The sequence below is a fragment of the Caenorhabditis remanei genome, chromosome I (genome assembly GCF_010183535.1).
Source record: "Caenorhabditis remanei strain PX506 chromosome I, whole genome shotgun sequence".
Classification (NCBI taxonomy): Eukaryota; Metazoa; Nematoda; class Chromadorea; order Rhabditida; family Rhabditidae; genus Caenorhabditis; species Caenorhabditis remanei.
The window spans coordinates 16,516,015-16,536,210 of record NC_071328.1 but is presented as its reverse complement, the minus strand read 5'-3'; the positions used below and the strand labels follow the sequence as shown (position 1 = coordinate 16,536,210).

At 40.2% G+C, this 20,196-nt stretch overlaps 6 protein-coding genes across 6 annotated transcripts; 4 read left to right on the top strand and 2 right to left on the bottom strand.

Annotated features, from left to right (window-relative positions):
• Window positions 1–531: 531 nt before the first annotated feature.
• Window positions 532–3,234, bottom strand: GCK72_003482 (uncharacterized protein; the record flags this gene model as incomplete). Its single annotated transcript, XM_003107358.2, has 4 exons — window positions 532–684; window positions 1,318–1,894; window positions 1,941–2,209; window positions 3,142–3,234. 4 exons carry the CDS (start codon window positions 3,232–3,234, stop codon window positions 532–534), a joined length of 1,092 nt encoding a protein of 363 aa, XP_003107406.2.
• Window positions 3,235–6,753: 3,519 nt separating this feature from the next.
• GCK72_003481 (uncharacterized protein) lies at window positions 6,754–8,076 on the top strand (the record flags this gene model as incomplete). The annotated part of the gene is made up of 3 exons (XM_003107319.2): window positions 6,754–6,916; window positions 6,960–7,036; window positions 7,609–8,076. 3 exons carry the CDS (start codon window positions 6,754–6,756, stop codon window positions 8,074–8,076), a joined length of 708 nt encoding a protein of 235 aa, XP_003107367.2.
• Window positions 8,077–8,225: 149 nt separating this feature from the next.
• On the top strand, window positions 8,226–8,977 carry GCK72_003480 (uncharacterized protein; the record flags this gene model as incomplete). Its single annotated transcript, XM_003107455.2, has 4 exons — window positions 8,226–8,455; window positions 8,512–8,676; window positions 8,722–8,812; window positions 8,858–8,977. 4 exons carry the CDS (start codon window positions 8,226–8,228, stop codon window positions 8,975–8,977), a joined length of 606 nt encoding a protein of 201 aa, XP_003107503.2.
• A 2,713-nt stretch (window positions 8,978–11,690) lies between these two features.
• GCK72_003478 (uncharacterized protein) lies at window positions 11,691–14,922 on the bottom strand (the record flags this gene model as incomplete). The annotated part of the gene is made up of 5 exons (XM_053724079.1): window positions 11,691–11,894; window positions 11,946–12,024; window positions 14,496–14,575; window positions 14,631–14,763; window positions 14,813–14,922. 5 exons carry the CDS (start codon window positions 14,920–14,922, stop codon window positions 11,691–11,693), a joined length of 606 nt encoding a protein of 201 aa, XP_053592724.1.
• Window positions 13,352–14,825, top strand: GCK72_003479 (uncharacterized protein; the record flags this gene model as incomplete). The annotated part of the gene is made up of 3 exons (XM_053724080.1): window positions 13,352–13,435; window positions 14,086–14,354; window positions 14,405–14,825. 3 exons carry the CDS (start codon window positions 13,352–13,354, stop codon window positions 14,823–14,825), a joined length of 774 nt encoding a protein of 257 aa, XP_053592725.1.
• Window positions 14,923–16,492: 1,570 nt separating the features above from the next.
• GCK72_003477 (uncharacterized protein) lies at window positions 16,493–17,239 on the top strand (the record flags this gene model as incomplete). Its single annotated transcript, XM_053724078.1, has 3 exons — window positions 16,493–16,543; window positions 16,594–16,929; window positions 17,090–17,239. The coding sequence occupies 3 exons, from the start codon at window positions 16,493–16,495 to the stop codon at window positions 17,237–17,239; spliced, it is 537 nt and encodes a 178-aa protein (XP_053592723.1).
• Window positions 17,240–20,196: the final 2,957 nt, after the last annotated feature.

Here is a 20,196-nt window from a genome sequence, read left to right as displayed (position 1 = left end):
CAGTGATTTCGGGGGTAATAAGCACAGATTAATCGGCGGGGGATTGGCGGGGAAAAAAGGGAAAACCTACTAAAGAGAAACGACAGAAGAAACTTTTGGGACACACAGTGAGAAAAGGAAGAGAGAGAGAGCAATCATTTTGGCTAGAAAGTGTAGAATAGTAGAGGGAAAAAGAGAGAGAGAATGTACAGAGAAGAGAAGGGGAAGAAAGTTTTTGGTGCCATTTTGGTAAGAGAGGAGAAATGCTTCTTTTTAAGAAAACCAACAAAAAAATCAGAGAATGAGCTCAGAGAATCCTTGGATTCAAGAGACAATATATCATTTCTACTACAACACAGTTGCTAATAAAGAGAAGCGGAGAATGGGAAAGGTTACGGTCTCGTATTATGACTCCATGTGTTTAATTGGGGAGAGAGAAAAGAGAAATTGATGATGATAAAAGAAAGGTCGGGTTGTTGTTGAGGGGAATCAAGTCAAAAGAATACATTGAAAAAAGAATTAAAGAGAGACACAAAGATTAAAAGAAAGGCCTTAGGCCGATGGTCCAGCCACATCTTCTCCGCTCGTCGTCGACACCTCAACTCCTCCAGTCGTTCCGTCCATTTCCAGTGTCGGCAGAGGTCGTCCCGATGGAAGGCGCGACTCGGGATTCCTGAGCTCGTCGAAGAACGCGTGTTGACAAGCCTGGAATTAGATTGTTGGCTACACAGTTCAGCAGGATCGAATGGAGATAAGAATCAGAAAAAATCTCGGGTCTTTTGGCTTTTTGGACAATGCCATTGTCTGTAGTTGTGTCTAGATCTCTATCTGTTAATCCGGATATACAGGCGTTTAGAAGTCTAGATGAGTGCCTAGAGATCCTCATTTTCAGATTTGTGTGTCTGTCTGTACACCTAGATGTCCGGATGTCCGGATGTCACTCTGTCTGTATTTCCAGTCATTCAGATATCGGAATTTACAACAATCTTGGAGCCTAGATTCTTCTCTCTGCCTGTACATCTGGACGTCTTATGTCTACATGTGAGGATGTATAAAAATCTGTGTGGCCAGATATCCAAATGTCCGTCATCCCAAGATTTCTGTACTTTTAGATGTCTATATAGCGGTATTTACATCTGTGTGCGTCATGTTATACGAATTTTGTCTATCCGTCTGTCCGTCTGTCCGGATGTCCAAACGATGTTTTCAAGCATCAATTCGCTGATTTTTGGTCAAATTTCCGGAATTTCTTCCCCATAAAACCCCCCGAAAACATCCGTTCCTCATTTTAGAGAAATGATGACTCATCTCTCTCTAATTGACACTTAAAAATCATACCGCTTGTGGTGTTGGTCGAGACGTCGGCGTGTACTCAATGATCTTCGAAATGAGGTCGATGGCGTCGGTCGGTGTGTGGACACGGAACACCTTACTCCACGGATGTGCCTTGATTTGAGGGAATTTGAACTCTTTGTAATTTGGATTCATGCTCTGAATCTGTTCCCGAGTCGGTGTTCCAAGCACTTTGATAATCTCCACCAACTGATCGACTCCAGAATCTCCTGGGAAGATTGGTTGACCGAGAAGGAGTTCTGCCATCACTGTTCCTGCCGACCAGACATCAATCGAGTTCGTGTAGTTCGTGGCTCCAAAAATGAGCTCCGGAGCACGATAGTAACGGGAGCAAATGTAGGAGACATTCGGCTCGTTGCGTACCAAATACTTTGCCGATCCGAAATCACAAAGCTTCAAAACTCCAGTCTCCGGGTCGATGAGCAGATTCTGTGGTTTGATGTCACGGTGACAGATTCCGATTCCATGGATGTAGGCGAGTGAACGAAGAAGTTGGTACATGTACAACTTCACGTAGATCATAGGAATCTGCTGTCGCTGTTTGGAATAGTGTCGGGCCACTCTGAAACATAGTTATAGATAGCTGGGGTGCGTTTGGCGCGTCTAACCTGTAGACAGTCTCTGGAACGTATTCGAGTATCAGATTCAAATACAATTCATCCTTCTTGTCACCACTTGAATAGAAGAAATACTTGAGTTTGACAATATTTGGATGGTTCAACTTCCGCATAATTTGCAATTCTCGATTCTTGAATCGTTTGTCTTGAAGCACTTTTTTGATTGCCACCATCTCGTTGGTTGTCGACAGTTTTGCAAGGAACACGACTCCGAACGATCCGTTTCCTATGACTTTCTGATCATAGTACGAGATTTCGACCTGAAAATCATAGAAATGTACTTTTCAGTCAATTTTTCTCTAATTTCCCAATGACTAATCCCTAATTACCGTCATTTTCTCATCGATGACCGTGTTTGAGAAGGCTGTGAATGTCATATTTTGAGCGGGAATCATTTCTGTTATAATTATGACGAAATGAGTGGAATTCGCGTGAGTCACACTACAATTTTCTTTGTTTTTGTGAGAAAAACTCAAAATTTTTAAAATTTTCGGTTGTGCCACGTGATTTTTTGGGGAAAACGAACGACAATTAGTATTTTGAAGAAATTACAGATGTGACGAATGGAAAAACGAGATTGTGGGTAGAAATCAGACTTAATTTTCTCATTTTTGAATCAAAAGCAGTCTAGATGAGTTCGAAAAGGTTAATTGAGAATATTAGCTCGGCACAGTTCTTACAACTGCGCTCTACCGAAATGCCGTTGAAAAATGTCTCGTTTTCTCAGAGCCTCTCAATTTCGCACGCAATATTTCAGTTTCGGTAGAGCGCGGTTGCAAAAAACGTGCCGTGCTTATACAAGTGCAAAAAGCGCAATCACAGGAACATTACTATGATACAATTCCTCAATTTTCTTGAATTTTCAGAGCAATTTCAGCCAAAACCCTTCAGCTTGTCAAATAGGAAATAAAATTAGAGATTTTAGCTCAAAATTACGTACGAAACCTCAAAAAACAGCCGAAAAGACTCAAATTTTCCAGGATTTTCAGCCAAATATCATTATCTACGCAGTACTTTGCTAAAAATCCGCTGAAAAAACTGGATTCACTACTTCACAAAGCGATATCATTCCTACACCAAGATGTTCTCTAGAATCCGTTTACAGCAATAAAATCACATGAAAAGGACTGAAAAACCGCTCAAAATCTCAAAGTTTCTCAAGTTTCCCTGAATTTTCCCACACAAAACCAACCTGCTGATCGACACCATCTGTGGCCACTGAAGCGACGACCATGGTGACCTGCTTGCCGCTTTTCAGCGAGCACGAGAGCAGCTGCTTGTTCATCACCACACTTCTTCCAACACTTCGTCTCGTCTAGTTGACTCCAAATATTCGAGACGATTTCCGGATGGGTCAAAAGACGGAGGGGGGTGGTTATGTGGAGGAATGAGGTTCCACCTGAAAATCAGATCGAAAATTATTTATATAGAGATAGAAAAAGAGAGAATTGAGCGGAAATTAGAGAGGAAAAGGGCGAAGATTAGAGAAAAGGAGAGAAAATCAATAAACGGAAAAGGGAAAAGCGTCGTGGAAAAGGAAGGAAGAGAGAACCAAAGAATCTCTAGTTTTGAATATAAATACTACTGTAATTACCACAATTAAATAGCGGTTTATCGTAGTTACTTTGAAAGTGGTGTGAGATTTTTTTAAAGGTGAAAAGGTAGAGAGAAAAGCGGGATGAAGTACGGAAAATATCAATTTCAGAGCGACAAAGTTGAGAAATTCGGAGAAAATGTATATTAAAAAGGACAGAAAAGTCAAATTTTCCGGGATGTTAGGCAATCATACGAGCAGGAACCCATTTCCCACAATAATCTCACCGAATTTCAGACAAAAATGTTATAAACTAATGGGAATGACTGAGTTTTTGACGGAAAATAGTTGAAAGGCAATTTCAGAGTAGTTTTTAAATCGCTGGTGATATAAAAGCACCAAAAACTACGGGCTGAGCAACCAGCAAAGACGATGAGGTCAATAGAAGTAAATTAAATGACAAATCCCAGATTTTGATTGAAAATCTACTAAAATCATCAAAAAATCGAATATTTTCATGTCTAAATCGTCAGTTAACTAAGATTTTCTGTATTCTTTGTTTCCATGTTCTCATATGTATGATATAAAACCATCACTTTGATCAATATCTTTTTTGTTTCTGATATCATTGGCCAACAGATTGAAAAAAAGACCCCCGTGATTCAATCACAGTTTTTAGTGAGAAATCGGTCAGAAATCATCTAGAATTTCCAATTTTCCCTGAATTAACGCCTACATACCACTTTTAGGATATGAATCACTTCTTTCTTCTCTAATAATAGATTAATCCTCAATCCGCCTCTAAATGCCACGCGCTTTTCCCTAATGCCAACTCATCGTGTTCCCCGGAGACAATCGATAAGCCCACTTCTCTGAATCCTCGCTCACCTAACCTGTGGCGCCAAAATTCAGCCTATAGAGAGACCCCAGAGAAACCATAGAAATCCACACCAAAATCACCCAGTAAACTGCTATTGGGGAAGGAAGGATGGAAAAGCGAGAGAGGGAGAAAAACCTCCATCAGGCCGCCACACCGCCAAATGGAAAACCATGTATATAGCGTATTGTGGGTCAGAGACGCAGCGTCTCCCCCGCTAGAGACGCCTCACATCGCCAAGACGCAGGCGGACAGACGTCCGCCCGTCTAAAGGAATCAGAGACAGTGACGCAGACAGGGGCGGCCTCTCCTCTCTCTCTCCATTTCTCTTTTCACTCCGTTTTCCACACAACGCCGCTCTCTCTTTCTCTCTCACTCGTGTTCTATCCAGTGATAGATATGCGACAGAGACGTAGACACCACGACAGACGTCATCTCAAAAGTAGTCGTCTTCTCCTTCTACTTCTTTTACCCCGCTATCGTTGTTGGCCGGCGCCCGGCGAATCGATGAAGACGTCGTCTTCAGGGGGCCCTCTCCTTCTAGTTGTAGTCGTCGTCGTCGTCGTAGAGAAGCGGAGCAACACTGAGAGCTCACTATTCTCACGCAGCTAGGAGAGCTCCTTCTCTCAGCTCCATAAAAAAACTCAGAGAGGGGGGAGGCAAACCCGGCGCAAACGACGAGAAATAGATGCTAACACATACATATATATATACATAGATATGGATAAGCCGATCCGTGCAAGGTGATATCCTCGTGTGGGGGAGGAGGTAGTAGACGGAGGTTGATGGAGAGGGAGGAGGAAGGAAAAGAGAACAAGAGACGAACAAAAAAAAACCAATAACAAAACAACAGCAACACACTAAAAAACGTCAAAAACCCCGAGGACGCTTTTCGTACATACGGGGGGAAATAGGATGATGGCGTCATTTCTCAGAATTTTCTCAGAATAAAATGTGCTGAAAAAGCAGTGGAATTTGGGAACAATGAGGAAGATGGAAAAAATCAATAAAGGAGACAGAGAAATTTTGATTCGAAACTTGTTGCCGATCAAGAATAGGCTGAAAAATCGAAAATTTCCAGTTTCAGTCGGATTTTTAAGACAAAACACGTCATTTTTCGGTGTTTTTCGTCAAAATGTTCTGATTTTTGAATTAAAAACCTTCGTCAGGGGCATTGATCCTCATTTACCACGGTTCTTTGGGTATTTTTGACTCAAAAAAGGCTAGAATCCAAAAATTTTCACTAAAACATCAAATTTACACAAAAATTGGCTCTAAAAATTGGTCCGAAACGAGGAAAACGACATCTATCCCGAGAAAGTCATTGACTAAAATTGTGTTTTTTAGAAGGTCCTAATGTATAATTTCGCTGATTTTTAGACGCATCAAATTCTGAAAATTTATCAAAACTGGCGGAATCTGAAAATTCTAGACTGAATTATGCTTCAAAATCCGTAAGACCTTACTGAAAACTTATTGAAACTCGGAATTTGCGATTCCAAGCCAAAAAACTCTCTCTAGTTATTATTTCCAGCAGAAACAACTCTACGCACCTCCTAATCAATCCAGAAACACTATCAGCAAACTTCCTCACGATAAAACCTCTCTCTAACGAAAATCAATGCTCCAATTGGAAGCCAAAAGTGACAAGAATAGCAATCGCGCTCTATCGAACACGGAGGGTTTCAACTCTGTCTCGTTAATCTCTTTTCCTGCATAACCCCATCATTTTTCTTCCTTTTTTGGTGTCACCACTTTTTTCCAAGTTTCCCTTTCGATTTTTTTTGTGATTCCCGACCGACGGACACTGTTTCTGACGTCATTAGAGTGGTGATGATGACGGTGAGGGGGAAAGAGAAAAAGAGAGAGATGCGCTCTCTTCTCTCTTTTGTTTGTGTTAGTATCAACATCATATCACTTAGTGTTCCTCCGAAAAACGAAATCATTGGAATAACACGGGATGGAAAAGGAGAGAATTGATATCGAGAAGAAAGAAGAAAACCAATAGCTAGTGCCGTTAAAAAGTTAGATGGAGACAGAGAAAGAAAGATGAAATATACTTTCTTTCTTTCTGTTATGAGATGCCGGCGGGGGGCATTCTTATAAAATTTTATTTTATTCGATATGTGCTCTTTTTTTTCGCAAAGAAATTCGGAGAGGTTCAGAGAAAAATAGACTGATTTACACTTTTTGACGAAAAATTCAAATTTCGAGCGATTTTAGCTGCCAAATTCCATAGTTTCTCCAAATTTCAAGCAGGTGCAGAAATCTAGCTGAAAATCCCTCAAAATAGAGCTAAAAAACTCCCCGTTTTTTCCAGAATTTTTCACGTGGAACCCGTTTTTCACCGACTAAACTAACATTTTTCCAAAAAATCTCTTAATTTCAGAAAAATGGTTCAAATAATCTCGAAAAAAACAGTCTCATTCATCGGCCAAAAGATGGCCACTCAAATCGATGAGCAACTTTTCAGCAAGTACGGATTCAAAGTCGAACAGCTGATGGAGTTGGCCGGTTTGGCCGCTGCTCAGGCTATCGCTGCTCACTATCCAAAGAGTGAGTTATAGATAGAGAAAAAACACGAAAATTCCGGTTTCAGGCAACGTCGCCGTCTTGTGTGGACCCGGAAACAACGGAGGCGACGGATTCGTGTGTGCCAGACACCTTCAACAATTTGTGAGCTCTCCTCTTCTTCTTTTTGTATCGTAAATATGTGTATAGATGGGGGCGGAAGAGGGGGGAGAGAAGGCAAAAATAAGAAATCCGCTAGGGGAAAATTTTGATACTAAGTTAGCTAGACATGTCTGGGAGAGCTTTGGAAAACAACCTGAGGAGAGGAAACTACAAATTACAAAGTGGGCGTGGTCAAGAGGATCCGATTTAATTTCTGAGAATCATAGAATTCACATAAAAGCAGAAATCACGAGTTCAAACCGAAAATCTAGCAATAGTAATATGGATTTTCCACCAAAATTGAGATTTTCAGCCAGGAAATTCACATCACAATTTCTAGATTTCAGCGATTCCTTGAAACAGTCCCAAAGATCTCCTCTAGCCTATCGATTAGACTGAAAATGCCGGATTTAGCGGAAAACTAGACGATTAGGTCTAGATTCCCTGGCTAAACCAGTTTTCAGCGAAACAATACCACAGATCCCATCTAGCCTATCTAATCTTGATATAGACTGAAAATGCCGGATTTTGCTGGAAAACCACGCTTCCAGCTTATCAATAATCGATTTTTCCAGGGCTTCAACCCATCCATCGTCTACCCGAAGGAATCCAAAAACGAGCTAATGAAGAGTCTCGTAACTCAATGCGAAACCTCGTCCATCCCAATACAACCCACTCTTCCCACCGATCTTCACACCTTCCCACTCATCGTCGACGCTCTTTTCGGCTTCTCCTTCCAACCACCACCACGCGAACCATTCACTCAAATTCTGAAGACAGTGCGTGCGTCTGGAATTCACGTCTTCTCAATCGATATCCCATCTGGATGGGATGTGGAGAGGGGTGCACCAGAAGACACTTCAGATGACGTCATCCACCCACACGCCGTTATCTCGTTGACACTTCCAAAAATCTGCATGAGAAACTGGACAGGTCCACACTTTCTCGGTGGCCGTTTTGTTCCATGTGGATTAGTGGAGGAGATGCAACTCCAGATGCCAGAATATCCAGGATTCGAGCAAATTGTGAAGGTGGAAGATTAGAAGATCAAAATTCAGCACATTTTTACATTTCAATATGCTAATTTTTTCTGTTTGCATATCACTTATCATTGTTAAAATATGCATATTCACATGAATAGATTCCCGATAAACTGAATAAAAGCCGTTGATTTCCACACTCTCTATTGAATATGTCCCCATTCTATCTATCCCTTCTATTTCTATCGATTCCAGCTGTTTCAGTTTCAGCCGGAGACTTGATAGAAGTTTTCGGAATTGCAAGATGTCCGGATACATCGAGATTCGTCAAGAATCAGCTAGTTCCATTCTATGAGAAGTTCAAGTCAAACTTCTCAAGTGACTTTAGACTAGATTTCCATGCAGTGCCTACCGGGGGACACGATGTAAAGGGACATTATGTGTAAGTTGAATCCCCGAGGCCACGCCCCCTTTCAGCAATGTTCTGGTGAATTTCAGCAACAAATGTCTTCATGGAGCTGTAGAGTGTGCTTTGAACAAACTACAAATGTGCTCCAAGAAGCATATCGCTGGAGATTGGCTGGTTATAGTAGGATGTATCCAGGGTCTGAAATCATATCCCGCTGGTCTCAACTGTCTTCCGGATACCGAGGAGGGGAAGAAGTTGGATATATGGATTTTCAGAGAGAGAATTGACTTGAATTTCAGAATCAAAGAGTGCGCTGAATCTGAGGAAGGAGAGTACTTGTTGAACGATGAGAACTCTTATCGTTATAATGTGGCTCCAGGATCCGCATGGGTACGTTTATAAGTCATTTTCACCCAGAAAACTCGAAATTTCCAGCTTCCATGGATTCAAGTAAACGGGGAACGTAACAAGTACGCCGAGTATAATCTAAAAACTGTCGCCTGTGGGTTGAAATCGATGATGGACAAAGAAATGTGCAAAGATGAGAATAAGTAAACTATTCGGAATTAATCAATAAACGTATTTCTGATTCATTCTAAATTTTTCCTCTCGAAACTGCCAGAAAGGAAATTGAGCGGAATTTAGAGAGAGGGGGCTGGAAACTTGGCAGACAGACAGGAAACTAGAAGGGAGAGGGAGAGATTTTGAGTAAAATTTCTATGGCAACAAGGAGGAGAGCTGGAATTTTCAGTGATTGATATACAAAGTGAAAACTAGTGAAATATCGATCAAAATTAGCTGAGCAAAGTCCAAAATCGCTGAAATTGCCGAATATTTGTAGAAAATCACAACATTCTGGGCGGAAACTAAATTATGGCAATTTAAAGTGTCAGATACTCTGAAAATCCTCAATTCTAGACAGTTTTGACACAAAATTCTCAGTTTTTGTAAAACTCGAAGTCACGAGTGGAGACGGCACGTCGGCGATAGAAAAACGAATCGCCGGCTGTTGAAGATGTTGGAAGAATACCTGGAAAATTAAAATTTTGGTGAGAAATGGGAAGAAAAACGAGAAAAATGAGTTTTTTGAAAGAAATATTCAAGAAAAAGTATCAAATTCCGAATTTATGAATTTCAAGCCGATTTTTTGATGATAAATGTTAAAAATGAGAGAAAAAAACTGAAAAATTGCGTTTTTGATAGAAAAATGTTGAAAAGTGACCATCAATATCGGCAATGACTAAAACTAACAATTTAAGATAAACAGTGGAATTTTCTACTATAAAATGAAGAAAATAGAAGCTGAAATTTGAAAAATTGGGGTTTGAAAACGAAAAATGAGTGAAAAAAGCCAAAAAACTTGATTTTCATCGCGTTTTTAGCAGAAAAATTCAACAAATGAAACAAATTGCCTAGTAAAAAACACTTTTGGAGCAGTTTGGAACAATTTTTCAGAGAAATCTGCAGAAAATTGAAAAATGTAAGATTTTGCTGATTTTTTTTTTCGGAAACCGTTGAAAACTGCATGCTTTGTTCACAAAGAAGCTAAAATTTGTTTAAAAACTCGAAAATCGGTTGAAAATCTCTAATATACGATCTGAAACATTTCTGGGCCCGGAAAAGCAGCAAAAATTTAGCAAAACCAGCAGAAAATTAAGATTTTCATGACAATTTCAATGAATTCAACGAATTTCCGATGAAAAATGAGCAAAAACTGTGAAAAATCACGGAAATTCCAGCTAGAAATCAGTGAGAAAACTCGATTTGCCGCGTGGAAAATAAATCATCGTGGCTCGAAAAATGGGCGGATCGTGACGGGACCCGAATTAACAAATTTCGGTATGCGCCTTTCCGAGTACTGTAGTCGCGTGTTTTCAGCGATTTTCGAGAAGAAATTAATGAATTCCGAACTGAAATTTTATAGAGAAAAAATATAGCATTTTTTCCAGCCTGAAAACAAAAAATTCGAGGGAAAATTGAGTAGTTTAACTACAAGCACTGCATCGTGACAAAAGTTCTCTCTCAATTCCATCGAGTGCAATGGGGCGCGTTTGCGATACCATCTGTTGTTAAGAACATCGGTCTCTTATTCGAGATTTCTGGGCATCTAGAAAGGTAGAAAATGAGATAAAAAACGATTGGAAGCATAAATTTGGCAGAGAATAGAACAAATGAAGGTGTTTTTATTTGAATTAGAAGGAAAAAGGATAAAATCCATGGAATAGTTGTTTTGAACCAATAGATTGCTGATTCTTCTCCAGTCTAGCAATTTGGCCACCACCGATTCATATCTTCTGAAATATTAGACGCTTTCTAGCTAAAAACGAAAGAAAACCGACTGAAAATCTGCAAATCTGTTGAAAAATCAAGTATTACACTTAGCTCCGCCCACTTTTCTGAAAACGATGCTGAAACTAAAATTATTCAATTATTTATTCAAAAAATTTGCAAAATGCCCGCCTCTTGATTAAAAAAGGTGCTGTATTAGCCGGAATTTATAGTTTTTCGTTAAAAAATGATTTCAAAAAGAGAATCCCGTGGATCTCCCTCACCACGCAGAGGTTCAGCACATTCGAAGGAGGAATTTAGAGGTATTGAGGCGGGATTTCAATGGGATAGAGGTGTTTGAAAGTAAGAAATTTGCATACTTGCGACTGGTCGGGCCGATTTGAAAATTTTCGTAAGGCATTTTCAGAGAAATTAGTTGATAGAAGATGCTCCGCCCACGGAAGAAAGGATGCCTGTTTCGGAGTGATTTGTGCTTTTCAGCCAACCTCACGGCCTAAGATTAGGCGGAGTCATGTTTCCGCAATTTCAGCAGCAATCTTTCACAGGACCTTCGAAGTCTGCACTGCAGCATAGGTAGGAATCGAAAATCACCATCTAGAAGATTCTGGCGCCCGATTTTCATCTGAAAATTTGGAAGAATGCCTTCTCCGACACTCCATGGATTTGCTTTGCCCATTGCTCTCTTCATTGCTACTGAAACTGGGCGGCGGAATAAATCAGACGAGAGAGCGCGCGGCACCACTGCCGACGGTGAGAGACGCAGGAAATGTTCCGCCGACGCTCAGATACTCAAAAATTGTGATTTCCACGAACTAAATGACTAAATGCAGATCTCTCCGCCTACTTTTTGCAACGTTGCTGCATGATTTATGAATAAAATGTTTCTCAGAGCCACTTCCAGACACTTCCGTTTTAAAACAAGAAAAAACTGGTTTAAAACGCAAAGAAAGTGCTCGAAATTTAAAAAAAAAACTAGTTTTCAGCCAATTTGAGTATTAAGTGGATCAAAAATGGGCGGAATCAATGCAAAATCTGGCGGAACATCCCAGATATCGATCAGCGGTGTCTGATTTTGTCCGGCGACGATTCTTCGGGTGTCATCGCTTCCATTTTGCATAGGAGCCGCCCATCTTTCGAGAACACCGCTGACACCATCTAGAAGCTTCCGGCGAACGATCTTCATCTGAAAACTTTTAAAAAATTGATAAAATGTCGTTAGAGTAACCATTTTTACCTCGGTATCTCTTCTCCGATACCCCATAGCTTCGCACCGCTTACTGCTGTCTCCATCACTTCTGAAATTGATGTTTAAACTGAAATTATTCAAATTTTTATTCAAAAAATCAAAGGAAATGCCCGCCTCTTGATCAAAAAAGGTGCTGTATTAGCCGAGATTCATAGTTTTTCGTTAAAAATTAATTTATTATTTCCAAAAAGAGAATCCCGTGGATCTCCCTCACCACGCAGAGGTTCAGCACATTCGAAGGAGGAATTTAGAGGTATTGAGGCGGGAATTTCGGATTTTTCAGAGTTTTGAAGTTATTTTCAGCAGGGAAAATTACTGAATTGAAGATTTGGACACGGAATATTACGAGAAATGTCTCAAACTTTCAAAATATGCTTTAGGTCGAATTTCAGCGATTTCAGCAACAATTTTCTGTCTGAAAATGAGTAAATTGAATATATGAACACTCGTTAGCACAGAAAGACATCAAAATCATCGAATTGAGATTTTTAAGACAGGTTTTCGAGATTTTAGCGCATGATTTATGTTTCGGAGCCGCGATAAATCTGAACATTAAAGTGGCGCCGATTTTCAGCATATTCAGAAGCAATATTTCAGCAAAAAGTTTTTAGTTTTGCTTCGAAAATCTCAAATGTCACAAAAAACCTGCTAAAACCGATCGGCGAATCGTCAGAAATCATTGAATTCCTTCCAAATCGCTCTCACTTGTCCATCGGTGTGTCCAGGTGTCCGTCGGCGTCAGAAAGTCAAAAAGGAGACAAATCATCTGAAAAAATTAACTTTTTAGCCGAAAGATAATTTGAAAAAAAGAAAAATTCCACGTGAAAATAAATTTCCGCGTGAGAAATTCCACGTGGCACGTGATGTCATTGTTTTTTCCACGTCATCAGGTCAAAAGACGGGCGGTATGGTGATTAATTAGTGTGGAGAGCATTTAACCTCATTTCTGATGACGTCAGACTTCCAGGAGACCTTCAGAAGACGTGGCGAAGACGAGGAACGGCTGAAAAACCACATCATTGAGAGCTGATCGCGACGAGACCCGTTTCGGCGCGAAAAAATCTGGAAAGGTAATTTCAATCAGTTTTTTAAAATTTTTATTGGTTGTTGAGCCTAAAAATCAATTTTTTGATCTAAAAAGGTGGGACGGACATTCGGACACACAGATTTTTGAGGTTTTGGGCGGTTTTCTTCAGAAAGGAGAACGTAACCAACGAATTTCATGGAAAATTGGACACATTGAGTAGAAACTGAGTAGGAATTCAGACTCCGCCCACTTTTAGGCCACTCCCACTTTCAGAAATACTCATTTTGAAAGCCTTGAAGCGGAAATAGACGGGGAAGCTGAATTACGAGCTGGTTTTTTGAAATTTCTGTAAATTTAAGATACCGAAATGGTTGAAAAACGAGTATCGAATGAGGCGGGGTTCGTTTTAGAAAAAGTGGGCGGAGTTTCACATTCTGATGTGTTTTTGAAGGTGATTTGGCCGAAAATTAGTGTTTTCAAAAGGGTAACGTTACTTCTGGTGGGAAAATAATAGAAAGGCCGGATAAGTAATACAATTTTTATCGGAAAATGTGTTTTTTAGCGAAAAAGTCCAGAGAAAAAATTCAAAATGGTGTGCGCGTTGGCAAGCGCAGTCGACGCAAAATTGCGGACTTTTCAGAACTTTCCCACGCTTACCGTAAGAAACAAACAAACAAATAATTGTTTTTAGGCTGAAAATTTTCTGAAATATTTTGTTTTTCGGAGAAATTTGTGATAAATTGTATATTTTTGGAACGTTTGTTTAACTTTTTGAGGAAAAATCAGATTTTTGCTTACATTTATCGTATTTTCTTTTGTTTTTTCTGCTAATTTCCGCTCAATTCTCTCTCCGTCTCTCTCTCTCTCTATAAAAATAATTTTCGATCTGATTTTCAGGTGGAACCTCATTCCCTCACATAACCACCACCCCTCCGTCTTTTGACCCATCCGGAAATCGTCTCGAATATTTGGAGTCAACTAGTAGGTTGGTTTTGAGTTGGAATTGATAATAATTTTGTACAAAATAGAGAAAATAGTGAATTTAGAAATTAATTCAACTTTCCTCTAGTCTTCAAATAACTCATTTTCCTTGATTTTCAGGTCGAAATCTCATACTATGATCAGAAAGTCATAGGAAACGGATCGTTCGGAGTCGTGTTCCTTGCAAAACTGTCGACAACCAACGAGATGGTGGCAATCAAAAAAGTGCTTCAAGACAAACGATTCAAGAATCGAGAATTGCAAATTATGCGGAAGTTGAACCATCCAAATATCGTCAAACTCAAGTATTTCTTCTATTCAAGTGGTGACAAGAAGGATGAATTGTATTTGAATCTGATACTCGAATACGTTCCAGAGACTGTCTACAGGTTAGACGCGCTAAAAGCACCCCAGATGTCTATAACTATAACTGTTTCAGAGTGGCCCGACACTATTCGAAACAACGACAACAGATTCCAATGATCTACGTGAAGTTGTACATGTATCAACTTCTCCGTTCACTCGCCTACATCCATGGAATCGGAATCTGCCATCGTGACATTAAACCACAGAATCTGCTCATCGACCCGGAGACTGGAGTTTTGAAGCTCTGTGATTTCGGATCGGCAAAGTATTTGGTACGCAACGAGCCGAATGTCTCCTACATCTGCTCCCGTTACTATCGTGCTCCGGAGCTCATTTTTGGAGCCACTAACTACACGAACTCGATTGATGTCTGGTCTGCTGGAACAGTGATGGCAGAACTCCTCCTCGGTCGACCAATCTTCCCAGGAGATTCTGGAGTCGATCAGCTAGTGGAGATCATTAAAGTGCTCGGAACACCGACTTGTAAGTATTGATATCTAGAAATCTGAGGACATCCGAATAACTGGAAGCACAGACAGAGTAACATTCGGGCATCCGGAGATATCTTCGGCAGTTGATAATTTTGGACATCCAGACATCTAGGTATACGTACAGGCAGATATCCGGATATCTAGACACGCAAAATCTTTAAAAAAAAAAGAACATCGCTTTCCTCCTTCTCTCCCAAAGTATATAATTTTCGATCTGATTTTCAGGTGGAACCTCATTCCCTCACATAACCACCCCCTCCGTCTTTTGACCCATCCGGAAATCGTCTCGAATATTTGGAGTCAACTAGACGAGACGAAGTGTTGGAAGAAGAAGTGTGGTGATGAACAAGCAGCTGCTCTCGTGCTCGCTGAAAAGCGGCAAGCAGGTCACCGTGGTCGTCGCTTCAGTGGCCACAGATGGTGTCGATCAGCAGGTTGGTTTTATTGAATTTATCAGTTTTGAGCAGACTTCTCAAAAATCGGGCCGGGCCGATTTTTCTCTCGGCCCGGCCCGGATTCAAAAATGGGTACTCATTTTTTAACAAAATTTTCTGTAAATTTTTCAAAAATTTAGTGTAAAAGTGCTTAAATTATCATGCGTATTCACCTTTTGATTAAGTTTAAAAACTCTGGTCAAAAATTATACTTTTTTTTGAAAAATTTCGAAAAAAAAGTCAAAATTTTTTAAACAGGACGAGCGGGCCGAGAATTTTTCTGCTTTCGGCCCGACCCGGCCCGTGACAAGTCTGGTTTCGAGTAAAACATTTTGTCTTTTCTCACACAATGTTCCTGTTTTACAGACTTCTCACGGGCCGGGCCGGGCCGGGCCGAAACAGGGATGTGCCTATGGAGGCGCTTTGGGCGCTGAAAGATTTCAAAGTGGGCGAAAATGCGACGAGAGAGAGTGCGTAAAATCGAGAGAGAGAGAGTGCGTCTGCGTCTCTCCATTTCGCACACTCTTTCTCGTCGCATTTTCAAATTTCGGCTGAAAATGCGAGGCGCTCAACGCCACCCGGACACATACCTGGGCCGAAATCAAAATGTTCTCGGCCTGACCCGGCCCGGCCTTCCTACTCGGCCCTTTTCGAAACATATTTTGAAAAATTTTCGAATTTTTTGAAATTTTATTGAAAAAAGTATAGTTTTTGACAAAAAATTTAGTATTAAATCAAAGTGTGAATATGTATGATAATTAAAGAACTTTTACTATAAATTCTAAAAAAAATCATCAGTTCAATCGAATTTTTCTGTGATCAATGGGTCAAAAACAAGACTTATCACAAAAAACAGAAATTTTTCTTGAATGATATATTCTTTAATATTTTTTTAACAAAAATTCGTGCTTCTTTTTCAATAAATTTGCAACAAAATTTGATTTTTCCCGTGTCCACCTGATTTTTTATAGCTTTCACGTTTCTTTCACACAAAAAAAGAAAAAATAGTTTACAATGACTGCTCTACAGTACGGCCGCCATTTAAAGGAACATTTCGTTGGGCGATATGGTCTCGGCACGATTTCCGCTCGGTAGTATTTTTCTTGTCATAAAACAAGTGTTCTTCTTTTGAAAGAAAACATAATTTACGTATTTTTTGTATGTAAAGTTTTTACTCGCACATGTGTAGTGTATTTTGTTTTTAAAATCCATTTTTTCATCCGAAATTTTCAGGCGATGGGCCAAAAACTACTCGAGTGGCTTCAAAAATTTGGATGTTTGACAGATGTGAGTTGAACCAATAATTTTTGTGTCCAAAATTGATTTTGTTTTTGCAGGATAATTATCAACAAGACGGTGTAGTTTCACTCCGTTGCAGAAAATCGAATTGCAAATCAACCTTCCCAACGATAATTGGATTGAAACGCCACGAAAGTCGTCACAGTCTCATGTTTTCGGCATCTTCTGCTCGTTTCTATGAAGTTGCATCGTTGAAAAAAGGAGTTCCAAACACAAATCCATCGGAAGGCTACGAAGTTGTAGTGTTCTCTCATTATTCCAAATTGGAGGGAGCGAATGTTTCCGTTTTGGAAGAAACTCCAATCAACAATGTTATAATTACGAAAATTGAATCGAAATCGATGCATCAAGGATTCTTCCAAGCTCTCGTATCGGTAATTGTTTTTTTCTCCACTCGTTTCTTTCGTAACGAAAACGTGTCTGCCTTTTATTTTCCAATTGGTTCTTGGAAATCGCCTCAGACAAAAGAAAAACGACAGCACGTCCATCCATGATTCATAGTAATTAAATTAATTTGATGTTTTGTTCTTGCAGACCAACGTCTCCGGAATCAGTCGCGTGACTTATATGGAAGATGGTGTCAAGTACATGATTTTGGTCAAAATGCTCGCCGCTGGAAAGAATTTTGGCAGTGAAATGAAGGCGATTGATGATGCTTTCAAAGCGTTTCCTGATACTGCTTGAAGATCTTTTTTCCGAACTTATCGTTTATTCATTTTTCTAATTGTTTCTGTCAAGATTACCTTTCTCTGTTAAAATTATCCTTATACTGTCTAAATAATAAAGTTTGGCCAAGGATTTTCTAAAAAAAGTTTCGCGCTCAAAACGCAAGTGCGGCTGGAAGTCATGGGCGGAGTCAAGGCGGAGCTTAACGCAAGCGCCGCACATGAAATTTCACTCGATTTTTTTTACGAGCGGCAGACAACAGTATGAGAAAATCGTGTTTTAATCGATTTTTTCTCCGTTTTTTGCCGTATATTTCTATTTTTCAATGAAAATTTATAAAAATTTTAATTTCGCAAACAATTTTCATTATCGTTTACGTATTTTTGCCATATTTTCACATACTTTCAGTTCAGTTTTGTTATTTTTCAGGAAACAAGAGAAACGACGTCAAAAATGTACTCCAAATCAACGACTACATCAATTTCCGACGTGCTTCGTGTTAGTTGCTGAAGAAACAAAACGATTCTCTCCGATCGAACTTTTTTCAGGTTTCGAAGTAAACGGAAAAGAAGAAAAGACGACGTCAACTACGCTGCACCACCAGACACAGGCGAGATTCCGGAAGACGCATGATTTAAATGAGAAAACGGGCGTAGATGAGGTAAACTTTCGTTTCGAACTAATACAATTGACAGATAGAAAAATTTCTTCAGAATGGACAAGAGGCGCGTGGCTAGACGAAACGGTAACATGTGTTCATCAAGCCAACCGTTGAGTCGGAAGAATTAGGAGAGGAAGCCGTCGAAGAGGTGGAGACATCAGAACATAAAGAAGTGGAAGTCGAGTTAGTGTTCTGATTGAACTAAAACCGTTTCTCTCCGCCTGAATTTTCAGATTTCCCCGTGTTGCTTCTCGCTGTCAACAACAACAACATCGTCAATCGTCGGCAACCATGAATCGGTCATAAATTATATATTTTTTCAATTATTGCGATATTGTTATTTTAAATTATTGTTTGCAATAAATCTATGATTGAGACGTTCTGCTAAGGGCTGGTTTGTAATAACTGAGGAATACATGTCCTTTGCATCAATTTTTAAAAGGAACAGCCTTAAAGGCGTGACATGCTCAAAATCTACGTTGTCTGTTTGCAGTTGAAAATGATCCCTCATTGTTATGTTGAAACGACACCACGTCGCAAAAGAGGCAGATCGTCTTCCCAAGAGCTGAAGCACTTCCGTTCGGCTCCAACACAAACTTATCGAACTTTTCGTACTAAGTCAACACAAACTCCGCCACGGCCGCGGCCAGCGCGCCCATATACGGTCCGCGCGCGGACGCCTGTCGCCCACTTCCACATCTTTTCCCGAAGTCCACGCTGCGTCCATATACAGTCCGCAGCGGACCAAATTTCCGCAGCGGACTCTATATGGACGAAAAATGGGACTGAATCCGCATGCGGTCCGAACGCCAACTACCTGTGTGCGCCATTCGAACACGTTTTTAAAGTGTCGCCGCAGTTTGCGGCGTGCGGACCGCATGCGGGTTCAGTCCCATTTTTCGTCCATATAGAGTCCGCAGCGGAAATTTGGTCCGCTGCGGACTGTATATGGACGCAGCGTGGACTTCGGGAAAAGAGGTGGAAGTGGGCGGCAGGCGTCCGCGCGCGGACCGTATATGGGCGCGCTGGCCGCGGCCGTGGCATGCAGCAGCTCTTCCAAAGCTCTCGGACTTCTCTCGAATAATGATAATTTTTTTATCATTTACGGAGTTTTTACGTTTCTTTCCCTATTTTTCGAAAGTTTCGCTTTACTTTATGTTTTTCTCTATTGAAATTTCTCCTTATTAATTTTTTTTCGTGAAAAATTCTTGCATTTTACTGTGAATGATCAAACAATTATTGTGTTTTCAGTCAGTCCGTTGGCCCCAAAAAGAGAAGAAGCGGCGATAGCTGAAATGGAACCAATTCATCGATTTCCTCAAAGGTTTGTGATAATATTCAGCATTTTATATTCAAAATAAGTTTTTTCAGTTAGGAAATTAGATAAAATTGGCCAGAACTACTTTCACAAGCACGACATATGTTTTCGTCCGGAGGAAACCATTTTCGAAAGTAAGTTAACTGAATAATTATGTTTTATTCAGCAAGTAATTTATTTTTTTCAGAAATACAAAGGGAAAGACGGAAATCAACGACTGAAAACTGCTTCTACGACAATTGGATTTCGATGGATTTCAAGGACACGGCTGGCGGACAAATTTGTAATTTCTAAGTAATTTGTTGTGTCTTCCTTCTTATTTTTATCATTTTTAATGTTCCTTTTATCTTTCTTTAAATAAAATAGTAATTTTATCTCTATTCTTCTTTGTTAAATGACGATCTCAACCGGAAAACAAAGTAGGGAGAGGGCTGGCGGTGAGAGCGACTACGTCCGCGCGCGGACTCAAAACGGACCGTTTACGGACCACATACAATCCTCTGCGAATTCGTGCTGAGTCCACGCGCGGCCCATATATCGCCCATATTGCGTCCGTGGCGGACGACCTGTGCAGGTGGTTAGCGTCTAGGTGGAAAAAAATTTTGGGCTGGTTCGACCCCTTCGCCATTTTTTTCTTTTTTTTTGTTTGATTTCTTTTTTTCCCAGTTTTTTCAATGTTTTTCTGGAAGCTATCATATAAGTTTGGCGGCACCTCCATCTGTCAACCGGCAGATCTCTCTTATAATCATCAATTGAAAGGGATTCAGAAGAGAATCACGTTGATGGTGGTACAAAAAAGGCTTATATGATAGCTTCCAGAAAAAAACATTGAAAAAACTGGGAAAAAAAGAAATCAAACAAAAAAAAAAAGAAAAAATGGCGAAGGGGTCGAACCAGCCCAAAATTGTTTTCCACCTAGACGCTAACCACCTGCGCCATTCGAACACGTTTTCAACACAGGTAAAACGGGGATGCCGAGAAATGGGGTGATCGGCA